The 24,556-nt window shown below is 37.3% G+C and overlaps 1 protein-coding gene across 1 annotated transcript in view; it reads left to right on the top strand.

Moving 5' to 3' along the window:
- Efhc2 (EF-hand domain containing 2) overlaps nt 1-24,556 on the top strand; it is a 175,551-nt gene that overhangs the window by 146,238 nt on the left and 4,757 nt on the right. The window contains exons 12-14 of the mRNA XM_090325832.1: nt 2,039-2,236; nt 3,985-4,077; nt 15,140-15,245. Of these exons, the coding sequence (XP_090181958.1) occupies nt 2,039-2,236; nt 3,985-4,077; nt 15,140-15,245 (397 nt within the window). The remainder of the gene's footprint in view (nt 1-2,038; nt 2,237-3,984; nt 4,078-15,139; nt 15,246-24,556) is intronic.

The following is a 24,556-nucleotide window of genomic DNA, read 5'->3' as shown; positions in this document are numbered from 1 at the left end:
GGTCAGATAAGATGATCCATATCAAAGGTACCTAGTAGCACATGACCTTACATGTAGCTACTCCTCAGTAAAGTAGAGGGTATTACTGATATTCATTTCAGTTTATTGGCCCTTCCAGTCTTTTGATTTTGAGAGTACAGATAAATGCTTGAGCAGCCTAGTTTAGTATAGACTCTGAAAAGTTTAGGTACCAAAGTGTCACTTTATAGTCTAGAGTGACCCTTTGCTAATATTACAGATTACATTATTTCACCTGACTTCCTGAAATTGTGCAGTTCTCTTGGTTCAAGTTAGCCTTCATTTCTCATTAAAATTTTTAAAACAAAGGTGGGTTTCAGTGGCTCATGCCTATATTCATAGATACTTAGTTGGCTGAGATCTGAGGACTGAGGTTTGAAGCCAATCTGAGACAAATTCTCAAGATTCTTATCTCTGTTTAACCAACAAAAAGCCATAAATGGATCTATGGCTCAAATAGTAACGAGTCTTGAGTAAAAAGCCATGTGAGAAGTGAGGCCTAGAGTTCAAGCACCAGTACTGGAAAAAACAAAACCACAATGATGAAAAAATTGTAAACAAAACCTAAACCTAAACATTCAAAAACAGGAAAAGTGGAGCTGGGAGTTTGGCCTACTGGTAGAGTGCTTGCCTAGCATGCATAATGACCCTGGTTCGATTCCTCAGTACCACATACATAGAAAAAAGCCGGAAGTGGTGCTATAGATAAAAGAGCTCTAGCCTTGAGAAAGTCCAAGGACAGTGCTCAGGCTCTGAGCCTAAGCCTAGGACTGGCAAAAAAAACAACCAGGAAAAGTGGATATTGGCAAAATGTAATCCCTGTGGATAGGACATCACAGAATTTACTAGACACTCTCTTGAGAAGAGTAAACTAGAATCATTAAATATGCCAATGAATTAAAATGAAGTAAAAGTCTTTCTTCTTGGAAGCCTAGTCAATAATACAAGAGCAAGCAAAATCTTAGTTTCCCTTGCTTATTTTTGAGCCTTGAGAATGGAAACATTTCTGGTTAAGGACATGTTTTGGTGGGAGTTTATTCGTTTAAGCACCATAATATTTTGTATTTTGATTATTTTAATGTAATTCTGCCCAATACATGTGGCATAATCTATAATATTAATATAGGTAAATATTAGAAATAATTCATCCATTTTTTTCATCTTTGGGTTCTCTTAAAATGTTGCTGTTACTTTTTATTTTAACCTTTGCCAAATAATCACAAAGCTTTTTGTCTCTTAGAGATAGTTACAATCCTAGGTATGTAGCCCTTTTAACATTTCTTTTACTTTTATTCCTCATTGCCAGGCTGTATCAGTTTTTACTCTGTGTGTGAGGAGGGTGAGGGAGGGTTGGAACAGAACTTTGGACTCAATGCCTGGGTGCTGTCCTTTGTTTGTGGGAGTGGGAGGAGGAGGGATGGAGCAGAGCTTTTACTCACAGCCTGGGTGCTGTCCCTGAGCTCTTTTGCTCAAGAATAGCACTCTGACACTTTGAGCCACAGCACCACTTCTGGTTGTTAATTGGAGTTGAGTCTCACAGAGTTTCCTACCTAGACTGGCTTTGAACCACGATTCTTAGATCTCAGCCTCTCCTGAGTAGCTAGGATTACAGGTATGAGCCACCAGTGTCCAGCTCAGTTTTTACTTTTGACTACAAAATACTTTTCTAGATTATTGATTTACAAATATTGGGTCCTGAAAAAGTTGAAACCTATGTCAGCTATTATTTTCTGTAAGGAAGGCTAATAGATATTGAAGAAAATCATATACTTAGTGACAGGTATTTTGATCACTCAAGAACTTTAACAGTTTACTTCCTGGTGGCATGTTGTTATCAAAGTGGGAGAATACTATTTTATTTATAAAATGGCATTAGCGACTTCCTGCTGCTCCTTAAGAGCAAGAACAGTATCCTCTGCACAGTTGGTAAAAGCTCTATAAAATGGAATTTGGACATTTTTAGTAGAAGAAAGAGTAAAATATTCTTAGGTCTTATTGTGCTTTTCCATTTCATTTACAGAGACATATTGATAGATATAACTGCTGGGACACTCGTAGACCAGGAGATCATAACTATTGCTCGTCACTACCGTTTGCCTTGTACAGATGATATAGATATGACTACGTTAATGTCACAGATCCATGAAAAATTCAAGAAAAGCATGTTTGAGAATTTTGACAGGCTCGTATCTACTTGTTTGTATGAAGATCGAGAAAAGTAAGCTTTGTTTTATTTTACTAGATCATTTATGTGAGCCTAAGTAATAAAAGGAATGTATATTTTATCCAAAAGGGCTAAAAGCAAATTGGCATGTCTTGTCATACTCAAATAATTAGCCAACACACCTCAATTCATTAGGGAATAGGAGAGGAATACAATGAGCCTTATATCTTTTAAAGAATAGGCTGCTCCCTAGCATGTGAATTTGCTTTGAAAAGCTTTCAACTGATACATGCAGTAAAACAAGATGTTTGAGAATTTTAATACTGAAATGCCATCTCACATTACTTTAGCACTACCTGGGTCTTATAAAAGCAACTTTGATAATACACAGAACAAGAAATTTAGATACAAATGATCCACAGAAATTCTTAGAAATTATTTAGTGCAATGAAGCTCAGTATCATTATTTCTAACACATTGTTGGTATGTATTAAGTCTTATGAGATCATAGTTACATACAACTGGATACAGTGGTTTTAATATGTGTGATTTAATAGAATGTAGTGAAATTCAATCAATTCAATAGGGAATCAATTGATTTCATTTGGTGTTGGAAATTTTAGTTCTCACTTTAGCTTTTATTTTCTTAATTTTAATTTAGTTTAATTTTTTATTATCATGAAATAGTTGTACAAAGGGCTTTGCATTCAACACGTCAGTTTCTCAGTACAGTGTGCATCTTGATCACTATCACTCTAGGTTTCTAACCTTATTACTGCACACCATTGCCACCTTTCTTCCCTGTGATTCTTTTGCTTATCTTTAGAATTTACATCGGTATCCAGGTGGCCCGGTCACACCTTAAACAAATAATAGTTTACCTTAAAAGTACACATGATTTGATTTGTTTGCTAATTCATAATGTATCTTTGTTGAGTTATTATGACACTGGAATTTTTCTTTGACTCTCTAAACTTCCTTCTTGTCTGTTAGAGAATGTGTGGCCTGAGCTTTGCACAACGTTGACTTTGTCTTCCATCAGAGTGGAAGGTGTGATCCTTCTTCACTAAAGAAATACTTCTGGAAATTATTAGGGCTGCTTGATAATACAGCCTGGGGCTCATCTAGATCTAATAAGCTTTGATTGTAGACAACCTTCTCATTAGAAAGAAAAGAGGCCACTTTGTTTCCTTTGGGTTATAATTTTGTGTGGTACCTCAAAGAACACTGGCTGAGTATTTGACAAGCATTTCTGGACTGCCAACAGGCTGGGGAAAATTAATGTTGGGCTTCCTCTAGAGCAAATGACTTGCAACTCACAAAATTGAAGGGAATGTTAAGGCCCCACTTGGGTTTGGGTCCAGGGAAAAGACCAAAAAAACGCCACGTCCAAGTCATTTTATACTTGTGTTGGATGCTCTAAATGCCTGTCAAATTAAAAGATGTTTGCAAATATCAGAACCATTTCTGACTAGTGATCAAGAATGCATTTCGATTACTTAGAGCAATACTCATGGCTACCGCCTAAATAGGCCTGCACTATCACCAACTAAAAATCTGAATCTGGACCTTGATAGAAATCTAGTAAGGAAAGAAATCTAGTGACCTCTGAAATGGAAAACGTTGGTGAAATTGAATACTATTGTTTTTCCTTATGGTACATTCCAATGTCAGTTTTCATGCATACGCTCATGTGTACATTTTCAGGATATATTGTGTTTCTGTTTTCTTCCTTATATCATGTAATTGTTGTTCATGGAACACAGGATGTATAAAAGCCACTTTACTATGTTTTAATGCAGAAAACATGTATTACCTACCCAAGACATCAAAAGGATATGTAAATCTTCCAGACTGCCTTTGAGTGATGAACTTCTAGTAGAGTTACTATCCAGGTAAGCAAGAAACCCCTCCTTGATGAGAATTGATACATCCTTTTAAGTCTTTTTAAAATTTTGTTTTAAATTTTATTGTAAAGGTGATATACAGAGGGATTGCAGTTCCACAAGTCAGGTAATAAGTCAATTTTATTTTGAACAGTGTCACCCTTCCCTCATTCTCTCTGTTTTTTCTTAAGTCTTATGAAAGGATCTTTCATGTTACAAGACCTATTTGTTTCAACATTAATACATAGGTATCTACAAGTTCTGGATGAAAATGAAGTTCACAACTTTTCATTGGTTGTGAGGATATCAGATAGTAAGTCTCAGGGAAGAATTTTGAAAGCAGTACTTCTGATTGTTAAAATATTGAAATAAGAAGACCTAAAGGTCTGTCTGCTGGAGCACCAGATAGAAAACATAGAGAGAAAGCACGAGAAACTAATTTCTGAAACACATCACTTCTGTTTTTCTCACCTTGGGGTAACCCCTTAATCACATAGATTTTGTTGAGCTTTCCAATAGATCGCTCTAACTTATTGTCTTACATGTCTTGATAATTTTGGTATTTTGCTTGTACTAGGCATTATAATCATTGCTTTGTATACATTTTCCCATTTTTAGAGCAATTTGATGTAGTCAGAAGTGTTAGCCTTCCTATCTTGCATATGAGGATGTTGAGAAGATATTTTGAAAGAGAAAATGTTTTCTTCTAAGTCATATTGTCTAATAAATGAGCTCTGACTTGACCCCTGAATCTTTCAAATATACATTTTTTGCTTCAAATTCTGAATCATTATCTGAAAACAGCCAGGATATTAACAGTTGTGCCTTTTTTCTACTGACTGCATCCATCTATTCTATCTCCCTTCTTACTGAGGTTATTCTTCTTCTGACCTATACTTCTTGACTATCAAAGGACTTCCATGATCTTTTTTTCTACCAGTCTCTAGGCTTAAATCTGACTTTTCCTATACTAGCTAAATACCTGCTGAGAGCAAAAAATATCATTTTGTCAGTGTCATGTACTCACAAACATTCTTTGGTGTCTCTTTGCTCTTGAAAGATAAAAAAAACTCATTAGCTTTGAATTACTCCTCCTTTTCGATCATGGGGCTCAGGGGTTCCAGTTAGAGTATTCTTCATAAGTAGGAACAAGACTGGTGAATTTTCATCCGAAGCCAAACAAATTCCAAATATGGAACTAAAGTCCAAGTTGTCAAGAAGTGAATGCAGATGAGGACAAATACAACTGGGTATGTATATTCATGGAATTAACCTGAAGTGATTTTTTTGGATTCTCAGCTCTGTTTGTTTACCTTTGTTGCTTTGTTTTGTTTTAGCTTTATTTTATGGTAGCAATGGGAAAGATTTGACAAAATGGATCTGAGATCAAGTAGGCTGACCCAGGAATGAAGATTCTTTATAGTAATTACATCTTCAACATAACACACCCTTGCCTTTTCCCCCATAATGAAATGGGGTATCAGTATGTCATACATGTGCTTCTTGTGCATGTACTCCTCATATTTTCGATTTTTATCTGGGTATTTCTTTTTTCTGCCCCCCACTCCCCTGGTTATTTTTTTTAGTAGAAAATAGTGTCTAAATATTATTATCTGCTAAAAGCCAGTTCTTCGATCCTCTTCAAGTTACACCGCATCCATAAAACCCTCCATGAAGCGTATGCTTGGCTAATGATTTCAGGGTTTATCTTGTAAGGATTCACACTACAATATTTCTCTTTCTGTTCCTTTTCTTGTAATAAAGAGTTGTGTTTTGACCTTTAGATGCATTCAGATACATACACTTTCTCCTCACCTGTTTAATTTAAAGAGACAGCGAGTTGCATACCATAGCAATTTTATCTGCCTTATATTCTTTAAACCCACTTATTAGCTATATGATTTTGTGCAAGAGTTCTGATTTACTTGGGTCTCAGATTCCTTACCTCTGAACAGGAATAACAGCATTTAGCTTCATAGAAGTTCTGAGGACTAATGGAAATAACATGTATAAAGTACCTTGTACAGCACCTGGTAATAAGTATTGACTGGGGATTAGGAGATAATTCAAGTCAGGGACTATAGCCCACACACAGACTGACTTTGAAATGAAATGGAAGAAACCTGTTAACTTGTTTATGGAGGAAGCCTTATTTTCCAATAATCGGGTCTGAATGCTTTTCACACATTAAGCTGTCTTCTAGTCAGGAAGCTGTGGATCTTTATTAGATTATCTCTTCATTGGCTTGAGGACAAGTTGTCCTGGAAAGTTCAATAATGTGGGAGCCTGGCCTCTAGAGGACCTAGGGGTTTCTTATCCAGAGCAGGGGCCACCAAGTCATCATCCTCCCATTCTCTCAGCAGACTGTTTCGTCTTTGCATTTACAATTAGACATTAAATGTGAAAAGACTGTTCTGCAACTTGCCTTGGAGTTGTCTCAGTCTCTGAACACATCCTCTTCTAGGCCCAGTTTAGCTTTGAGGAGGTCATCCCTCCATGCCACTGAGCAGACCATGTTCAGTCTAACTTTGCTTCTAATTGCGCACTGACCCTTCTCCACACTCAGGGGGAAACTTCAGACTAATCAGATTAGAAACTGTCTCATTTCCATTCCCCTCTCCCTCCAATATGCCCTGCCATGATTTGGGTCACATGCTTGGTGTTTTGCATCATCTCCACAGATTCCTTTCAAAGACTGCCCTAATTCCTAATGGACCCATCAGCTTTCAGTTTACATTTGTATTTTGCATTCTTATTGTTCCCCACAGACTCCAACAGGCCTTTACAGAACCTTGAACAGAATCTCTTTCTGCATAATCCTCCTCATGGCACGCTAATCTACAGCCCCCTCTTACGTCTGCAGTCTCCCATGGGAAGCAGGGATAGAGTGTCATTTTGTTCAGTGCACACTGCCCAGGATAGATATACCTGCTTTAGAATAAGGTTGGGCCACTCTGGGCAGCTCTATAATCCTGCTATATGAATTCAGATCATTAGATGACAAACAACAGAGTGTGTGCTTTCTTTTACCTAGTAATTGTTACCACGTTTTCTGTATCTGATGCAGAGGACTAAGATCTTGTACTAAGATTTCCTTCTTGTTTCACTCTCATCATTCTTGTAATTCAACTAAGCCTTTTTAGCTTTTAGCACAACCAAAGTTGCAAGTTGGATGTCAACATCTTGTTTTTACCTTCATTTGTTCCAGCCACCTGTTTATTTCATGAGAGCTAAAATGAGGTCATCTTACCACCCAAACTCATTTCATTAATGCAGAGTATCACATTTCTGTGTTCTATGTCATGGCAACTATTATCCATTAACAATAGCAAGAACAGGGGCCATGAGTTTGGCCTAGTGGTAGAGTGCTTGCCTAGCATGCATGAAGACCCGGGTTTGATTCCTCCATACCACATACATAGAAAAAGCTGGAAGTGATGCTCTGGCTCAAGTGGCAGAGCTCTAGCCTTGAGAAAGCCAAAGGACAGTGCTCAGGCCCTGAGTTCAAGCCCAGGGCTGGCAAAAAATAATAATAGCAAGAACGCTCTGTATTGACATAGTCTTGAGAGCCTAAGGATAATTTTATAAATTCTTGGGCATTTTTTTAGATTTTATCAACATTAACTTTTATATCATATTTCAAATGTTACATTTAACAAATAAGTATTCAATAACGGGATCTCTATATGCAATCACTGGCACATAAATTTAAGAACAAAATTAAAATTAACTTGAGAGTTTGTATGTCATATATATATATGAATCTATATAATATAACATTATGTCTATAGAGTATATATTCCATCATAGGTTTTTATGTCTATGTAGTTATATTTATATCTCCAATTTCTTGGGTATTTTCAAAGATACATTGTATTTGAGAGTAGACATGGGTCTTCATTTCCTAAAGGTAAGCATTGAGATATAAGGAAAGTCTCACTGAAAGAGCATGTTCCAGGACAAGGTGACTCAAATGGAACTACTTCCACTTGATACCCAAAACTTCCTACAGTACTTCTTAAGATACCCCAAACCTTTGCTTTCTATCTGAGCTCCCAACGGTAGGAATTATGACTCATTTGTCTTCACAACTTCGGATACTTAATCTGTGATGGTACACAATGCACCTGACTCTAAAGCCAGCTTCTCTACTCAAACCCTCTGAGACTTCACTTGGATGTAATTATCCCTCAGTAATAATGAAGAAGAGATTGTGAAACTCTAGTATAAGAGTTGGAGAGCATTCTGAGATCATTCCATGCTTGTAGGACCGTGGAGTATAAAAATGGCCTCTTCTCTTAGTTGTAGCATTTTGAGCCTGAACTTTAAAATAACTAGAAATACAAGTGCAGCTTTTTCCCTAGGCAGCCTGGCCCTAAGCTAGGGTTTTATAGTTGACTTAGGGTTCCATGGAATGCCTTAGAACTAGCCTCCCAAGAGAGCTTTTGTCGCATCCAGAAAGATCAGTTAAAGTGGAAAAAGTTAGCAGGGCTTTAAAAGCATCTCATTATGTTCTACCCAGCCCCATCCTCTGTCCCTCCTCTCAGAGGCAGAGTTTGAGCTCACAGGCTTCTACTTACCTGGCAACGAAGCTGATGGGCAAGCATTGAGCCATGTGGCTTTTTGTTACAGAATGTTTGGTGTACTATGGAAGTTTTCAGAGGAGCTCTCTTTCTCCTTTTCCCTCTTCCTTCTTTTTTCCCCCTTCTTCCTTCTCTCCCTTTCTCTTAGCCACCTTGTTATTTCTTTCTTTCATCTTCTCTGTCACATAGAGCTTTCAGTGCTTTCAAAGATAAGATTTATAATTGAGGAATTAAAAAATATCAAACCATGTGGGCCAAAAGAGCAGTAACTCTCTGCAGAGTCTGTACTTGGTGATTGTAACCACCCTACCAAGCATATCTCTACTGGAATCTGAATTGAAATAGAGAGGTCTGGTCATTGACACATACAACTTACTCATTGACTACTCAGGCAGTGCCATCTTACCAATTCTAAGTTTTCCTATCCAGCCAATGTGATAGCTCAGAGCTCTACATTTTCTCAAGAGTTCAGCCTTGAAGACTTTCACCAGGTCTTTCAGGCTGGGTTTGCTAGTAAACTAAAACCAAATGCAAGTAAGTGAATCCAAAATATGTCTTCACCTGGATACCTGAGGCTCAAGCCTGTAATCCTAAGTACACAAGAGCTGTCAGTCAAGTGGTAGTGTAGCCTGGGGCACAAAAACTCAGGGACATTGCTCACACCCTGAGTTCAAGCCCCAGGACTAGCACAAAAATAATGTGTCTCCATTGCTTTCCCCTTCAGTCATTCCTCTAAGAATAAGATGGCGTTTGCATTAGAGGGTAACTAGTTTCCTTGTCAGCAAAATTCAGCCACCACTAAGCCTTTAACCTCTTTGGAGGATAGAAATAAAGCTGCTCAGCATTATTCCCTGTGGGAAGAAGATGACTAGCTTCTGCAGTTTTCAAACGATTCATCATTTCTGGGAGGGGGAGCAAAAACATCAGTCATATGTCCTGTTAGATTCACTTCTAAGAACTCCCACTCAGCAAGGCCCTAGGAAGCATGTTTGGGGGCCATTACTATTTAGAGAACACCCAGAGAAATTGCCTTTCCTCCCTTTTCTTCCACAAACATGTCTCTTAGTTTGTATAGGGAAGGAAATGGTAGATTGCCAGAGTATCAAAGGGAAAGAAGAATTTATGGATGCTTTAGGAAAACACTTTTAGCACTGTGAGCTGAGACTTGAAAGTTAAGAGGCGAATTTTTTTTAACAAGCATCGAAACACTTAAAAGCCAGAATTAGTGTTGCCCTTTAGGGCAGTCACCCTGGAAGGCTTGTGCACTGATTTTAACCATGTTGCCATAGAAAGTTCTTTGGAATTGCTTTCAAAGTCTTCTAAAAAGAATTTCCTCCAAAGTGGCAAATCTCTGTCCTTTGACCATACATCAGAGTTTGAGCTAGAGCCAAAAGTTCATTGGAGAGGAATGAAATAGGAAATTCAGGTGAAGGAGCTGGATCATATTTTTGATTGAAAGCCCAATGTGACTATGAAATAAGAAGTTATATATTTTTAATCAATATATAGGGCTTTTCAAAACTATTTTGAAAGGATGGCTGGGATTTAGCAAGTGCTATGTCACAGACAGAACATAGTCTCCGTGATAGATAGCAGAGTCAGTAGTCTTCAGGGGAAATAACTGTACTTACGTGGTACAGTTTGATCTCATTCCCTTGATAGTCAAACCTTTGCCTGTATCGGAACTGTTTCTTCTGCCTCTTCCAAGAATATTTTTATTTTAGACTCGAAAATCTCCTTTGTGTCCAACTTCCTTCTCTTACAAGCTCATTTTCAAGCATAGCATATATTGAAAAAATATTGTAATAACAAATGATGGCATGAAATATCTCATAGCATCGGTGGTCCAAAGAAAAAACTATGTTTAGGACTTGGGAGCAGGAACGAAGACTTAAAGGGTCTAATTCCGGTTTAACAAGCTCCTACTCTATTTAAACAAAATGAATAGCTCACTACTTAGAAAGGCATATTTCAGGATCATTTGTCTGCTTGTAACACTAAGTTTTTATTTTCATCAAATTTACAGATGTTTATAGTCAAGAATAATCCAATAATTCTGAAAATTTATTTTAACAACAGCAGTCTGGCTACATCAGCAGCTACTTTCAGCCTTTCTAGTTGTTTCTTATAGACATTTGACTAGCATATGCATACTGTTAAGTTTTGATTTATCATTTCTAAATGCTATCTACTAACTTCCTATTATGGTGATGATTGAGAAATTAGCATACTTTGGTTCCCATTTCAGTTTATTCTATCTGAATGATCCCAGGGTCGCTGTATCCCTGGAGTCACAAAAGTCTAGTGTGTGTGTGTGTGTGTGTGTGTGTGTGTGTGTGTGTGTTGGAGAGTCTTCCTTTTGTTTTGCAGAAACTTTCTTTTAGTTATCAAATAATTTTCCTTTTTCCATTTTTACTTTTATGAGAACCATTAAGAAGTTAGATATTGCAAATTTGGATATTTACTAGTTTTTTTATTTTCATGTATTTACCAAAATTTCTTTTGCTTTATGCTCTAACCCTTCTACTGCATTCTTTTTTTCCTCTATTGCATTCTTTTACTACTTCCATAAATTTTAATTCCGAGTCATGTTTCTTCTTTTTACACTTCTGTTTATCTTCTCAGGGACATGATACATTTTCTTATCTTACCTCTTATCTACTGCTCCCTGAATGAAGTTTATCTGATTTGTTTTTCATCCTTGACTGCTGTCCTTAATATTAGATGGTTTGGTAAATGCAAAAGTGTCTTGATTAGATTTCACAATGTAGTAAGTCCTGGGTCTTCATCTTCATTAGTGAATTCCCAAAAGCTGAAATCTAGAGCTTTCTCTAGAAGCATTCATAGTATTGAGAGAAAAATCCTGTCTTTTTTTCCTGCTAGGTTTAGGAGGAAAGGTGAGTGGCATGGGAGAAGGGAAAAGAGTCACTAGTCACATATTAAAACCTAAAAGGGCAAAGGGAGATTTGAATGCCCTCAAATTCATGGTGTAATGCTTCTTCTACCTCCATTATGCTTCATCTCCTCTTGACTGGAGCTTTTTTATTTGGGTTTGAAGAACAAATCTCCTGGGAGAGAAAGTGCACCCTAGAGGAAGGTATTTGGAGGTCTAACTGCCCTTACTTTTTATCTAGGGTTTCTAACTATTGTTTTCAGTGCCATACCTTATCCCTGCCTCTGGTAATACCTCCAGTCTGCAATTGCTGAATCTGTTAGGGGTTTTATGGATCATGTTGATAAGTCATTCCTTTCCTTGGTTCTGCCAAGTTTGTCACCAACACTTGTCCTGCAAGACATTTTAAAATCCGTTTTCTACTGAAGTTTTTCTTCAGCTATCTTTGTCATTGTTTACATATTTTTATTCTTTTGTAGGAAAAAGGTGAGATTTAGTAGAAAAGGGAAAAGAATATTTCTGGTCCATTTATCATGACTCACTGTAACTCGGTCCACTTCTCAAAAGCAAATATTTCTTCCAGGAAGCATCAGCTAGTTTCCCTTTTAATTAAAGTATTTGTTTGTTCTTTGTTCCTCTGCTCCCCTTGGGCAAGGGAGGGGGCCCTACCTACATAAACTGAGGTCTTCTAAGACAGAACTGAAAAGAGTATCTTGGAGTATTTTATGATATCAACAAACTCCTCTTTTTAGCCTGGGTGTGGGATCTGGGAAAGAAGAAATATATATTCTAAAAAGAATATATATTTTGGAGCTGTGTGCACTTTCATTCATAGCTATTGATCCCTTCTCAAGTATTATTTGATTCAGAGCATCCTTCCCAAATACTTCTAAATGGGCAAATAAAAATATTGAATGTGATGGATCATGAACTGGGATAAGAAGAGAGCTTGAGGTTTAGAAGATAACAGGGGAACATGGCCAAGTATAGGAGTTAGTGGTAAGAAAATCAAATGGATTCTTTTTTTTTGCCAGTCCTGGGCTTGAGCTCAGGGCCTGAGCACTGTCCTTGGACTTTCTCAAGGCTAGAGCTCTACCACTTGAGCCTCAGCACTACTTCTGGCTTTTTTCTATGTATGTGGTACCAAGGAATCGAACCCGGGTCTTCATGCATGCAAGGCAAGCACTTTAACCACTAGGCCAAACTCCCGGCCCTCAAATGGATTCTTATAGCAACTTTTGGAACATTTCCTCAGTTCCAATGCCTTCATCTAGGGAAAATGCTAATTCAGGAAAAGGGACTCAGAATAGAGTCAGGAATATCTTCCTGAAGATCTTCTTAAGGAAACAACATTTGAATTGAGATTTTATAGATAAGACAGAAGGTTCAAATGCCCTGCATGTCTAGGAACAATCTAGACATGTATTGTGGTAAGGAGAGAGTTTTGAGGTGAGAACATATGATTAGAGAGGTAAGCAGGAAGAAACCAGACTAAGTTGGGCCTTTAAACCATGGTAATTAGTTTTTTGGATAGTATCTTTCTGTGTAGCTCAGGCTGGACTCAAATTCTCATTCCTCCTGCCCTGCCTCCCAGGTGCTCAAATTATAGCCAGGTACCACAATATCTGGCTATGGAGCATGAGGGATCTTGCCATAGTAACCTAAATATTTCTTCCGGAGCTCCAACTCTAATAGTGCCACATCCATGTTCAGACTTCAGCTTATGAACTTGAAGTATAAACATTTAGTACATTTATAACTTTTCTGACAATATGGTCCCGTGATTAAGTTTTCTTTAGAAGAATAGTCAAAGGCAGTACATAATTTCCTTGATCTCAGGTCCTACCCAGAGAAAAAGGAAATGTTTTCTTTAAGGAGCTGCTAAAGAGAAGCTTCTCACAAGGCATCCTTAATTGAGTTTTGGTTTATAAGACATACACAAATAAAAACAATAATGGTCAAGTATTTTGGCTACAAGCATTTCCTTAGATAGAGTTTTCCCTTAAAGGGAGTTGAAATGATGAGTGTAGCCCAAATTCATAGGGTAAACAGTGGTAGGGGGGTGGCATGTTAAGAGTTCTATCTAAGAATCCTTGGCCAAAGGAAATGTACACAGAAGAGTTGCAGCATTCCTTTTCTCCTCTTCTGGTCCCAATTTAATTCTACTTTGTTTACATTGATGAGTCTATGTGACTTCAGCTTGAGGCATTTAATTTGTTGCTGCTAATTTTTATTAGTTTGTAAATATGAGTTATTTGTTCAATCCTTTGTGAAGAAATTAGAAAACTATCTGACTGATTATGGACATGTTATTTTAATGGCGGAGGCCCCAGAGCAACATGCTTGGAACAATGTCTTAATGACTACTTTTCTCATTTCCTTCAAAAAGTGGTGTTATATAATCAGTAGATAATTTTTCTTAAATAATTGGTAGGATGTGATTAATTTTTTTATCATCCATTTCTTCATGCATGTCATCTTTTTCATGTACTTTTATTGCTATCATGATGATCATGTACAGAGGGGTTATAGTTACTTAAGTCAGGTAAATAGTACATTCCTTTTTGGACAATGTCAACCTTTCCCTTGCTCTCTCCCAGTTTTTCACTCCCATCCTCATCCATAAATTGTATAGTTCATTATCAACATAGTGCCTAGTACCACTGATACATGGAAATGATCAAATTTTAAATAAGTAGCACTGAGTTATTGCATTAAGAAATCCTTAGATACTATTTAGACCCCTGAAACAATTGTATTAAAATCATATTTTAGTAGTTAAAACTCTATTGTGGTTAAAGATAAATCCAATATCCTTAAATAAAAATATAGCAGCTAAAATGCTCTCAGTGTTCACCTTTTGTGATACAGGATAATAATTTAATTTTTTTTCAAAATGAAAACTGGCTTTTACTGATTACAAATTTAAATAATTCAGATGGTACAGAAAAGCCTAAAGAAAAAGACCAAGTCATAATCTCTTTCCAGAAAAAAACTGTTCTTATTATATAAGGGTATTATTATTGGGTTTTTAGAAATCTGTTCCTTTTATCTGTAGATATTATTTTAGAACCTACTTTCCACTCTGTAATATATCAAGAGCATATTTCTATGACAGCAAAATCATGTATGTAAATAATTTCTATTTAATGGTTATGTAATGACAATGTGCCTTTCTTTTTCCTAAAGTTAATTGAGACTTATCTTAAAGATGTAAAAGGTATGAAATTTAAGAAATATAAGAACATTCTATTTCACTGACATATTTCCACCACTAAACTTATCAATCCTTAAATATTCTTTACAAAATACAGCAATGTCTTAGTTGATAAATGAGCAAATTTGGTTCTATGGCAAGTGCATCAGGTATTTGTTGAACCCTTCCAATTGCTAGCCCAGATCTAGAAATTGGGCCTACTTTGGTGGATTAGATAAATTTGATCCTTGCTCTCCAAGAATTTATATTCTGGGCAGTAAGAAATAGATAAACTAATAAACTCAGATATTAAAGCATACATGATAATATGCTTTTAAAGTAAAAATTAGGCTGGCATTTTGCTCATGAATTCTACACATTGTCAAATCATAATTTCAGGTTCGAAGATAAGGAAAAGCAAATAAATTATGAAGCATTTTTCTCTGCCCTGAACTGGAGAAAGAATCCAATGCCTGAATATGCATCACCATCATACCTTAAGGAGGTAAGCTAAATACCTATTTTTTAATTAATTTCTTTAATACTTACTTTAAAAAGCCAGTTGTGACTGTGTTCCCTCTATATTTTAACATTCTGTATCTTTAAATTATTTTCAATGTAAAATATCCATAAACTTGGGAGGAGAGTGTATATTTTTGGGTATTCATGTTAAAGGCTAATTCACTTTGCATGCTGAGCAAACATCTGCTCTGTAAGAGCATGACTTGTCTTAGACAGCTGAATTTTTTTAAACCTCAGTCGCATCCAATTATATGGAAACTAGGATAATAGGTTACAGTTATAAATAGATATAAACACTGTTATCAAGGGATTCTGGTAACATCATCATAAGCTACAACAGCAAATTTCAAGTTGTGCCTGTGTCAAGAATCCTCACTGTATCTGGTTGTGTATACAGGTTTATTATGGGTGAGACAACAGAGTATAGGGACACATATTTCACAGCAGAGCCAAATTTAAAATAAAAATTCAGTAGAAAATTGCTTACTTAGGGAAAATAAAAGTTATGTGATTAGATGGTGCTGTCAACATTGTGGAATTGTCTCGAATTCTCTAAGATCTCTTTGGTCCAATTGTTTTTAAGGAGTGGGCGGGTGGATGGTGGTTTGTTTGTATTTTTACATGCTCTAGAAATTGATTTTCTTGGGAAAGTCCCTTGATAAAGTAAATGTCATGCGGTTGATACTCCCAGAAAGGAGGCGTTTATTTCTCCTAGTCTCTGCTGACCAACTCATTCTGGCCAGAGAGTGCCTGATGCCTCTGGAAGTTTCTCAGGCCTGTAGAGGTTTAGAAGACAGCCTTCTAACTAGCAGATGGCTGGGAGACAGTGGTGGCCTTTGTGGAGTTGAACAGAGGTAGGCCTGCATTCTGGCTCTGCTGCTTATTTAGCGTAGTGACATCTGGTCAGTCAACTTACTTTGTCCATTTATAGATTTAATTAGTAGATCCTCTGCAATGTGTTGGGGTCCATAGATAAAGAATATTATGGCTACCATTGAAAGGACCACTGCTGATGAAGATCCAGCAGCACACTAATGATTTAGAGTGTGGCTTGATGTAGAAGATTTCAAGATATCATGGGATGAGGAAGAAGCTACTTCTAAATTGGGTTGGGGGATAAAAAGTGGCACTTGATGTTTCAGTGGAGTAGTAAAAATTAGCAAGTTAGGAAAGAGGCATGATATAGTAAAGTCATTGCTAAGAGAGCTGTCTTGGACATAGGACAACATGGCACTTAAACAGAAGCAAGAGGAATTGCTGTGGCTACAAAGGAGGGTGAGCTTTCAGTGTTACCCTGGCATGGACAGAGATCATTGACATACATACATTTATTTGATTTAAATTTAATCTTTATTTTTATTTGTAACATTTACAGGGCACAGTGTGATGAAAATATGTCCTCTGATTTGTTTTTTTCCTCTTCCATTTCACCCAGTTTTGTGTTTGAGATGTCATTTTTTTTTGCCAGTCCTGGGCTTGAGCTCAGGGACTGAGCACTGTCCTTGGACTTTCTCAAGGTTAGAGCTCTACCACTTGAGCCTTAGCACCACTTCTGGCTTTTTTCTATGTATGTGGTACCAAGGAATTGAACCCGGGCCTTCGTGCATGCTAGGCAAGCACTTTAACCACTAGGCCAAACTCCCGGCCCCAGAGATGTCATTTTTTTATATAAAAGTATGGCCATACCCCATGCGTTTATCTCCATTGTGCTTTGCATGAGAAATTCCTCTAGTTTAATATGTAAAGACTTAAGGTGGAATTTAATAGGTGTTGTGTAGGTATGCAGTAATGTACTCAACCATACTGTATTGATAAGCATTCAGGTTGTTTCTACATTTCTTCCCTCCAAAATTTAATATTACTTTCATTTTTTGATGACTATTGAATTTGGATAAAATATTAACTTTTTATACTAGAACCCACAGTAAGGAAGATATTTATTTTCTACAACAGCTCAGCATGTACATATGTAATGGAACCAGTGTTTCATAAAAGAATACCATTCTAACTATAGGGTGTAATATCTTTTCTTCTTTCCTTTCTCTTTGACTTTCCTACTCTCTATTCCTGGCCTGGTATTTTCCTTTCTTTCTTTAGAATGTTTTTTCCTGACCCATTACATTGATTTGAACGATTAACATCAACACTGGAGTCCCTGTCTGGGAAGGTCACAGATTCACTTTCCTTGTGCATCTTGTATGAATCTCTCCCTGATTTCATCAGTTTACCTCTCTGTCTCTTAGGACATTTGTTGAGCCTCAGACTTCAGGTGCTTTTTAGAGAAACAATGTAGAGCGCAAGGTCTTGAATCAGAGAAACTTGTATTTAATCCAAGGACATTAACTTACCAAGTGATTTGTACAAACTACTGGGCCTTTCAGGTTTATCCGTGTCAAAAATGAAGACAAGAATAGTAATTCCATTAAGGTTGCTCTGAGGAGTCAGTAAGTCAGTAAACACTCAGCACTTACAGCAACTACTGTCCCTGAGGGTTTAAATGTTAGGTACTTTTATTGTTTATAAAGTGGAGATGCTGTTTCCTTCCTCAAATCAGTGGGCCAGGCCTGGAGCCATCCTTTACAAGGCTAAGATGAATAATTCTCTCCTTAATGGAAAACAATAGAACCATTCTAGACCAGAATGCCACAGCAGGAAAAGCAGTAGGCTCTTGTTATTTAGTTAAGCAGTATCTATTGTTAGTGAATTATGATGAGAACTTTACTCAGTCTCCTCATTTCTCATCCTTAGAAATGGTTCTGTCTACCACAAACCTTTGAAAGGGAGTACTTGTTGAATGTGGTATTGCATAACCCATATGATAAAATCAGTAGCCTGTTAATATCTAGTGATGACTGGAGACATTTGAATCAAATCATGTACAGGCTGAGTTTTCTAAGAAGCAGGTGAAGTCTAACATGCAGCATGTTTATTTGTTGGTCTGCTGGAATGAACTCTTTTGGAAGGCAAGAAAAAGAAATAGAATAGACAGAGACACAGACAGAGACAGAGAAATGTTGAGCTGAGGGCATTCCCAAAACAGTTTTGACTAACCCACAGGAGCTTTGAAGCTAGAATAATATTTCACAATTCAGCCAAAATAAAATAGCCTTATCTCATATTGTTACAGTATCTCACTTGGTTATCTGATATATTGGATATATTTATATTTGGTTATTTGAAATTGGATAGGGAAGGGGGAGAAACAAGAGGATGGGTGGGGGGTCGGGGAGGGAAATGGGGACCAAGTCATGAGAAAGGATATCAATGTATGTGAAGTAATGCACCTTCTATCTGGCAAATATAATGCAACCCTTCTATTAATTACAATAAAACTATATGGAAAAAAATAAAAAAATAAAATAACCTGGACCTTTTTATTCCTATATGTTATTTTAAGAAGTGGTAATGACTTCAGGTAATGTGGCTCTTTGCAACCAAGACATTTCTTTAGGTGAAGCAACCCATGCTTCTCCTTAAGGAGATTCTGTATGATATATCACAGCTGGGCAGCTAGCCCTGGTTCATGTTCTTAGTATTAGATGAGCACCTTGTCATGTAGTACAGCCTCTTCCTGTGTTCTTCTTACATTTTTGTCTGATCTTTCACTCTGGGAAGAGGTAAGAGAGTAGTTGTACCAGAAAAGGCTGTGTAGGAGTTGAACCAGATGTGGAGGGCCCTGGACCAATTTGGGCATAAAAACTTCAGCTTTAGGAACTACCATCATTTGGGGTCAGGCATAGCTCAAATCACATGTGGTAACCTCAAGGCAAGGTCAAGCAAGTGGTGAAAGTGCTGCAGTCTTAAGTGTGAAGTGATGGAGTTGAAAGGCTTTTGAAAATAATGTCTGGCTGAGCTGTGTGGCCCAGGTGAATGCCTGGGTTGGGAAGATGCTTCCTTCAGCATATGAACTGGATAGTCTGTTTCTGGCAGAAGCTTTATTGCTGACATGGGCAATTCTCCAGAAGTTACAAGTACTGTTTTTACTCTGAAACTGGATTTTTTCTGGTTTAAAATTTTAATTTTTAAATTCTTTTTTCATATATTTTTATCATAATTAATAGAAGGGTTACATTATATTCACTAGATAGAAGGTGCATTACTTCACAAACATTGACACCCTTTCTCATGTCTTCGTCCCCATTTCCCTTCCCCCACCCCCGCCCCCATCTTGTTTTCCCCCCTTCCCTATCCTATTTCAAATAACCAAATATGCATATATACAATATATCAGAAAACAGGTGAAATACTGTAACAGTATGAGATAACCAAAGGACAGCAAAAGAGATGAGAGATAACATAGTACATTAAGGACAACAATCACTCATTATATGGCTTTTGTTTCTATATCCTGGAGGTCCTTTCATTTAGCATCATACTATGTGGCCTTATGTATCTAGGTTTTGTTCTATTGTAAATCTCTGCTAGGAGAGCCCATTATGACAAACGAGGGAAACCACTGAGCCCATGAGACACTGGATTTCTTTATTTTGGAGCCCAGTGTTCTCCTCAGCATGGTCTCTTTTCCATACTTGAGATCATATTGAAAAATTAAAGGGGACTTCTTGGCTGCTATATTCAGCTTAAATTTTGCATATATCAGAGCTTATGGAGAGGATGAAAATTTAGGTTTGAACTTGGGACACCTCTTCGGCCTAGCCTGATTGGTTAACTTGCAATGCATGTAGAATGGGTAAGGAAGGGACAAAAGCTAGGCACAAGACCATCGGTTTGAGCTAATCAGAGACTGAGTTGGCTTTATCTGCTACATAAGACATGGAATTAGAAGTGCAAGACATCAAAAAGTAGAGCATCCTAGAGAACAGAGAACACAATGAAGTAAGCACCATTCAAACTTCAAAGGGAGTCAGTCAGCAGGCTTCTAGGGAGCCAGGAAGTTTAGTGAAGTGATCCACATGTATTGGCCTCCCAGGGCGGAGAGCAAAGTGAAGGATCTTGAGGAACAAATGGAGAATGATACAAACTAGTCTGTTACCAGGATTAAAGACTTTAGTTCAGGAGAACAAGCCCCACAACCAGAGTATAAAGCCAGGTCCAGATAATGGATGGTGGAGCTTGTTCTGTTCTTGGATAGCAAGAACTGTTCCCTAGACTCAGATGTAAGCTTTCCTCTGTGTGATGGTCAAGTGGCTTTAGCTGATAGAAGTAGTCCCAAATAACCAAGGAAAATTTAAAGAAGACTATTGTCTTCTTGGTTTAAAGCTAGACTAGATCTAATTTTATTTAGTTTGGCTGATTTTAGTGAAAGGGTTTTCCTGTATGGAGATGAAGCTATAAGCCAACTATCACCCATGAGTACTTGCTCTGATCTATTGTCAGTGGTGTATGGCATGGATTTCGGGGTGTAGGGGGAACAAGGGAAACTCTTGTGGTCATTCCCTTAGCCCCCTTGATGAACTATTGAGTCTGTTTCATCTCTCCATTCTGTGCCTATTTGTGATCTTACCATGGTGTCCCAGAACTATCATCACCTGGAGATCCCTGTTTCCACTCCATTGTGCAGGTTCACAGATCGTAGTTGTAAAACTGGCAAAATAGGTCCCACTGCTTTAGAGCCTGTCTGATTAATCCCAGAAGTCATGTTTTATAAAATAACACTGAGTTTGTTCTCATAGAAACTTTATAGCTTGCAGTATATGATTGGTTGGTCTCTTATCTTTTGACATTTGTGAGAAAAATTGGATGTGGCTTGTTTTATGAGCACTGTAACTACAGAAACATTACAGTTGACTCTGGAGTGCTCTTCTCCACATCCATATATGTGGTCTTGGCAGTGGGAAGTTGCTGGAGTTTGAGGACACCTTGAGATACATCTTTGGACATCCACCTGTTGAAGATCTCCTTTTGACATTTAGAGGCCAGAAAACCTGGTGACATTTTATTGTTCCAATAACCTTGACAGAATATCATACCAAGTTGTAGATTGGAATCTTATAGTGAGAGGCTAATACTAATTTTCTAAAATGAGCAGTTATTTCTAATATTTGTGTTTTAATGTAACAGTTAAAATGATTGGTAAACACACCAATTACACAAAATAATAACTTAGGAAAAGTATTTCTAGAGTCTACTTTATTCTAAAATATTGGATGACATCTACTAAAGTTGTATACAAGCCTGTTAACAAAAATCAATGTTTCCTTAACAAATTTTACTTTTTCTATAATATAGTTCTAAGGAAAAGTTTCCTGTTAAAAGCTATAGTTATCTTAGCTGTACTGAGACACAGACAAATCTTGAATCTTTATCCACAGCAAATGAAAGTGACCATGAAATACTGCCATTTCCACCAAGAGGCAAATGGATAGGAATATTAGTGAAGCTGATTTTATATATGAGCTTTCCCTTATGTTGATTAGCTCAAAAAGTATTTATAAAATCCTCTCCTTTAAATGAATTTCAAATTTATTTGCTAAACTCGAAATGTTTGTTTTATGATTTTATAACGAATTTGATTATTTCTAAGGTCATGTCACTTTTGTTACAAGGAAGAAAGTCCAAGAAAACAATTTTGATTCTGTTTATGTTGATGGACTTTCTGCAGATTCATGGTTATTTCCCATAGAATTATCTTTTCTAAGCAAGCAGAAGGGAGTAATGTGGTGAAATCACTTACATGACTATCAGCTTTGCATTTGGGAAGAATAAAAATAACCTTGTTGCAATGAAGCATGGAATTTAATTGGCTCCCGATCTTTTCCCCTCATGCATCTGGTGGCCAGTACTACAGTAGAAAACTTTTAAACTAGAAGAAGATATAATCCAATTAAATTTTCTTTTAAAAATGTCAAAGCAAATAAATTCAGAGCTTATTAGCTCACACACAGCTCTATTCTTGCTGGACAGCTGCTGTTTACAGGGTTTTCATCCAGTGCCATCTTTGCTTCCCATTTTAGGCAGGGCTATGTGAGGTTTTTATTGTTTTCCCTTTAAAAAGATAGGCAACTACAACTTCTCACCATTGAAGAGTGAGTAAATTATTGCCAACTTCTTGGATATTTTAAGTGGCTGTAATGACAGTCAGCTTGGAATATGTCATGGACTGTCTTTGGAAACAAGGACTCAGCCATTTTAGAATCATTTTTATATCATTGAACCCCACTATGTATTTTGTCCTTATTTCAGAAAATGCTATGTGGGACATATTTAATACTCCATATTACATTAAGGTTCGTTCTTAAGAGTTGGGAGCTGCCTTTTGAGCTATCTGGAAGTCATTTTTTGACTCTAGGTTCATCCACAGTATGCCAGAAGTTCAATTCTTCTAAGCTGTGCCAGCTGTGGCTTTTGGAGGCACGTTGTTACCATTGATAAACACAACACTGCTTCATGTCTTCATCCAATTCCTCAGCAAACTTGGAGACAAGGATTGGAGTAGAAGTAATTTGAGGGAGAAAGTGAAAGAATACTAGTAGAGAATTAGGATTGGGCAGAGAAAGGGCATTATTAAAGGGTAGTCATCAGTGAGTCACAAATGGGTATGGCTGGAGCTTAAGGCTGCTGGGTTAACATGGGATGGAGGACAATATCTAATTCATAATTGTCCCATCCAAAGTGCAAGGAAGCTGCAGTAGCCATCCACGAGAGGAAAACAAATAATTCCTAGCACTTGTTGCTTACCACAGGGCCTCAGAGGTGAAAGAGTGTTGTAAGCAAAGGAACATAGGTGTAGGCAATTGAAAGTCAGGCTGGTGTGTGCCAGAGAGGAAGGGTGAGAGAATAAGAAGGGTCACTGAGGGAACCTTTGACAACACAGCTAGTTAAAATGCTCAGGGATTTGTCTTACAGAAACACAGGCAAGTTTGCCCTCACTTGGACTGGGAAGAACCATGGTTGTTTGAGACCCCCTTGTTGTACAATGATCATGCCCATGAGTAATCCCAATGGAAATTTCCATATATGGGTTAACTTAGTGGTAGAGCACTTTAGCATATATAAGACCCAGGTTCCACTTTAGGATTGGAAAAAATAAACAAGAAAAACAGCAACAGAACTTACTTGCACTTCTCAAAAACTATATGATCTGGAGGTTTTTTTTCTTCTTTTTTTCCATATTTTTTATTGTAATTAATAGAAGGGTTACATGATATTTGCCAGATAGATGGTGCATTAATCCCCATACATTGATACCCTTTCACATGTCTTGGTCCCCATTTCCCTCCCCCCTCCCCCACCCCTCATCTTGTTTTCCCCCGTTCCCTATCCAATTTCAAATAACCAGATACAAATATATCCAATATATCAGGTAACGAAGTGAGATACTGTAACAATATGAGATAACCAAAGGACAGCAAAAGAGATGAGAGATAACATAGTACCTTAAGAACAACAATCACTCATTATATGGCTTTTGTTTCTATATCCTAGAGATCCTTTCATTTAGCGTCCTACTATATGGCCTTTTGTATCAAGGTTTTGCTCTATTGCAAATCTCTGCTAGGAGAGCCCAAGGTTTCTACTGATTATGACAAATGAGGGAAACCATTGAGCCTAATTTCCTTTGAGTCTGGCTTACTTCACTTAGAATCTTCTCTGAAGAAGAAACAAAAATGGCCTATAGACACATGAAGAAATGCTCAACATCTCTGGTCATAAAAGAAATGCAAATCAAAACAACTCTAAGATTCCACCTCACTCCAGTTAGAATGGCCAGGATCAAGAAAACTAATAACAACAGATGCTGGAGGGGATGTGGCCAGGAGGGAACACTACTACACTGTTGGTGGGAGTGCAAACTCGTTCAACCACTATGGAAAGTTGTATGGCAGTGCCTCAAAAGACTAAACATAGAGCTTCCCTATGACCCAGCAATTCCACTACTTGGCATTTACTCAATCATCCAGAAACAAAGACATACTAAATCCACCAGCACAGCAATGTTCACTGCAGCACTATTTACCATAGCAAAGATATGGAACCAACCTAGATGTCCCTCAGTTGATGAGTGGATCAACAAGATGTGGTATTTGTACACAATGGAATTCTATACTGCTGTCAGAAAGAATGACATTTCCCCATTTGTTAGGAAATGGAAAGACTTAGAAAAGATCATATTAAGTGAAGTAAGCTATGGGGGATTTCTTATGTCATCAAAACCCTCTTCATATAATAAAGGGACCAGACAGATGACTCCTTTAGATGGGTCTCATTATAGGCAGAATTATGGAGATATTTCTTGTCTATTTTCTTGATCCCCACTATCATCACCTGAACCTCTTAAAACCCCTCTTGCATTCTACCTTCCTTTTGATCCCAAATTTGATTCCTTAGACCATT

The sequence above is a fragment of the Megascapheus bottae genome, chromosome X, assembly GCF_031878675.1.
Source record: "Megascapheus bottae isolate mThoBot1 chromosome X, mThoBot2.hap1, whole genome shotgun sequence".
NCBI lineage: Eukaryota > Metazoa > Chordata > Mammalia > Rodentia > Geomyidae > Megascapheus > Megascapheus bottae.
This window is presented reverse-complemented; position numbering and strand designations above follow the sequence as displayed.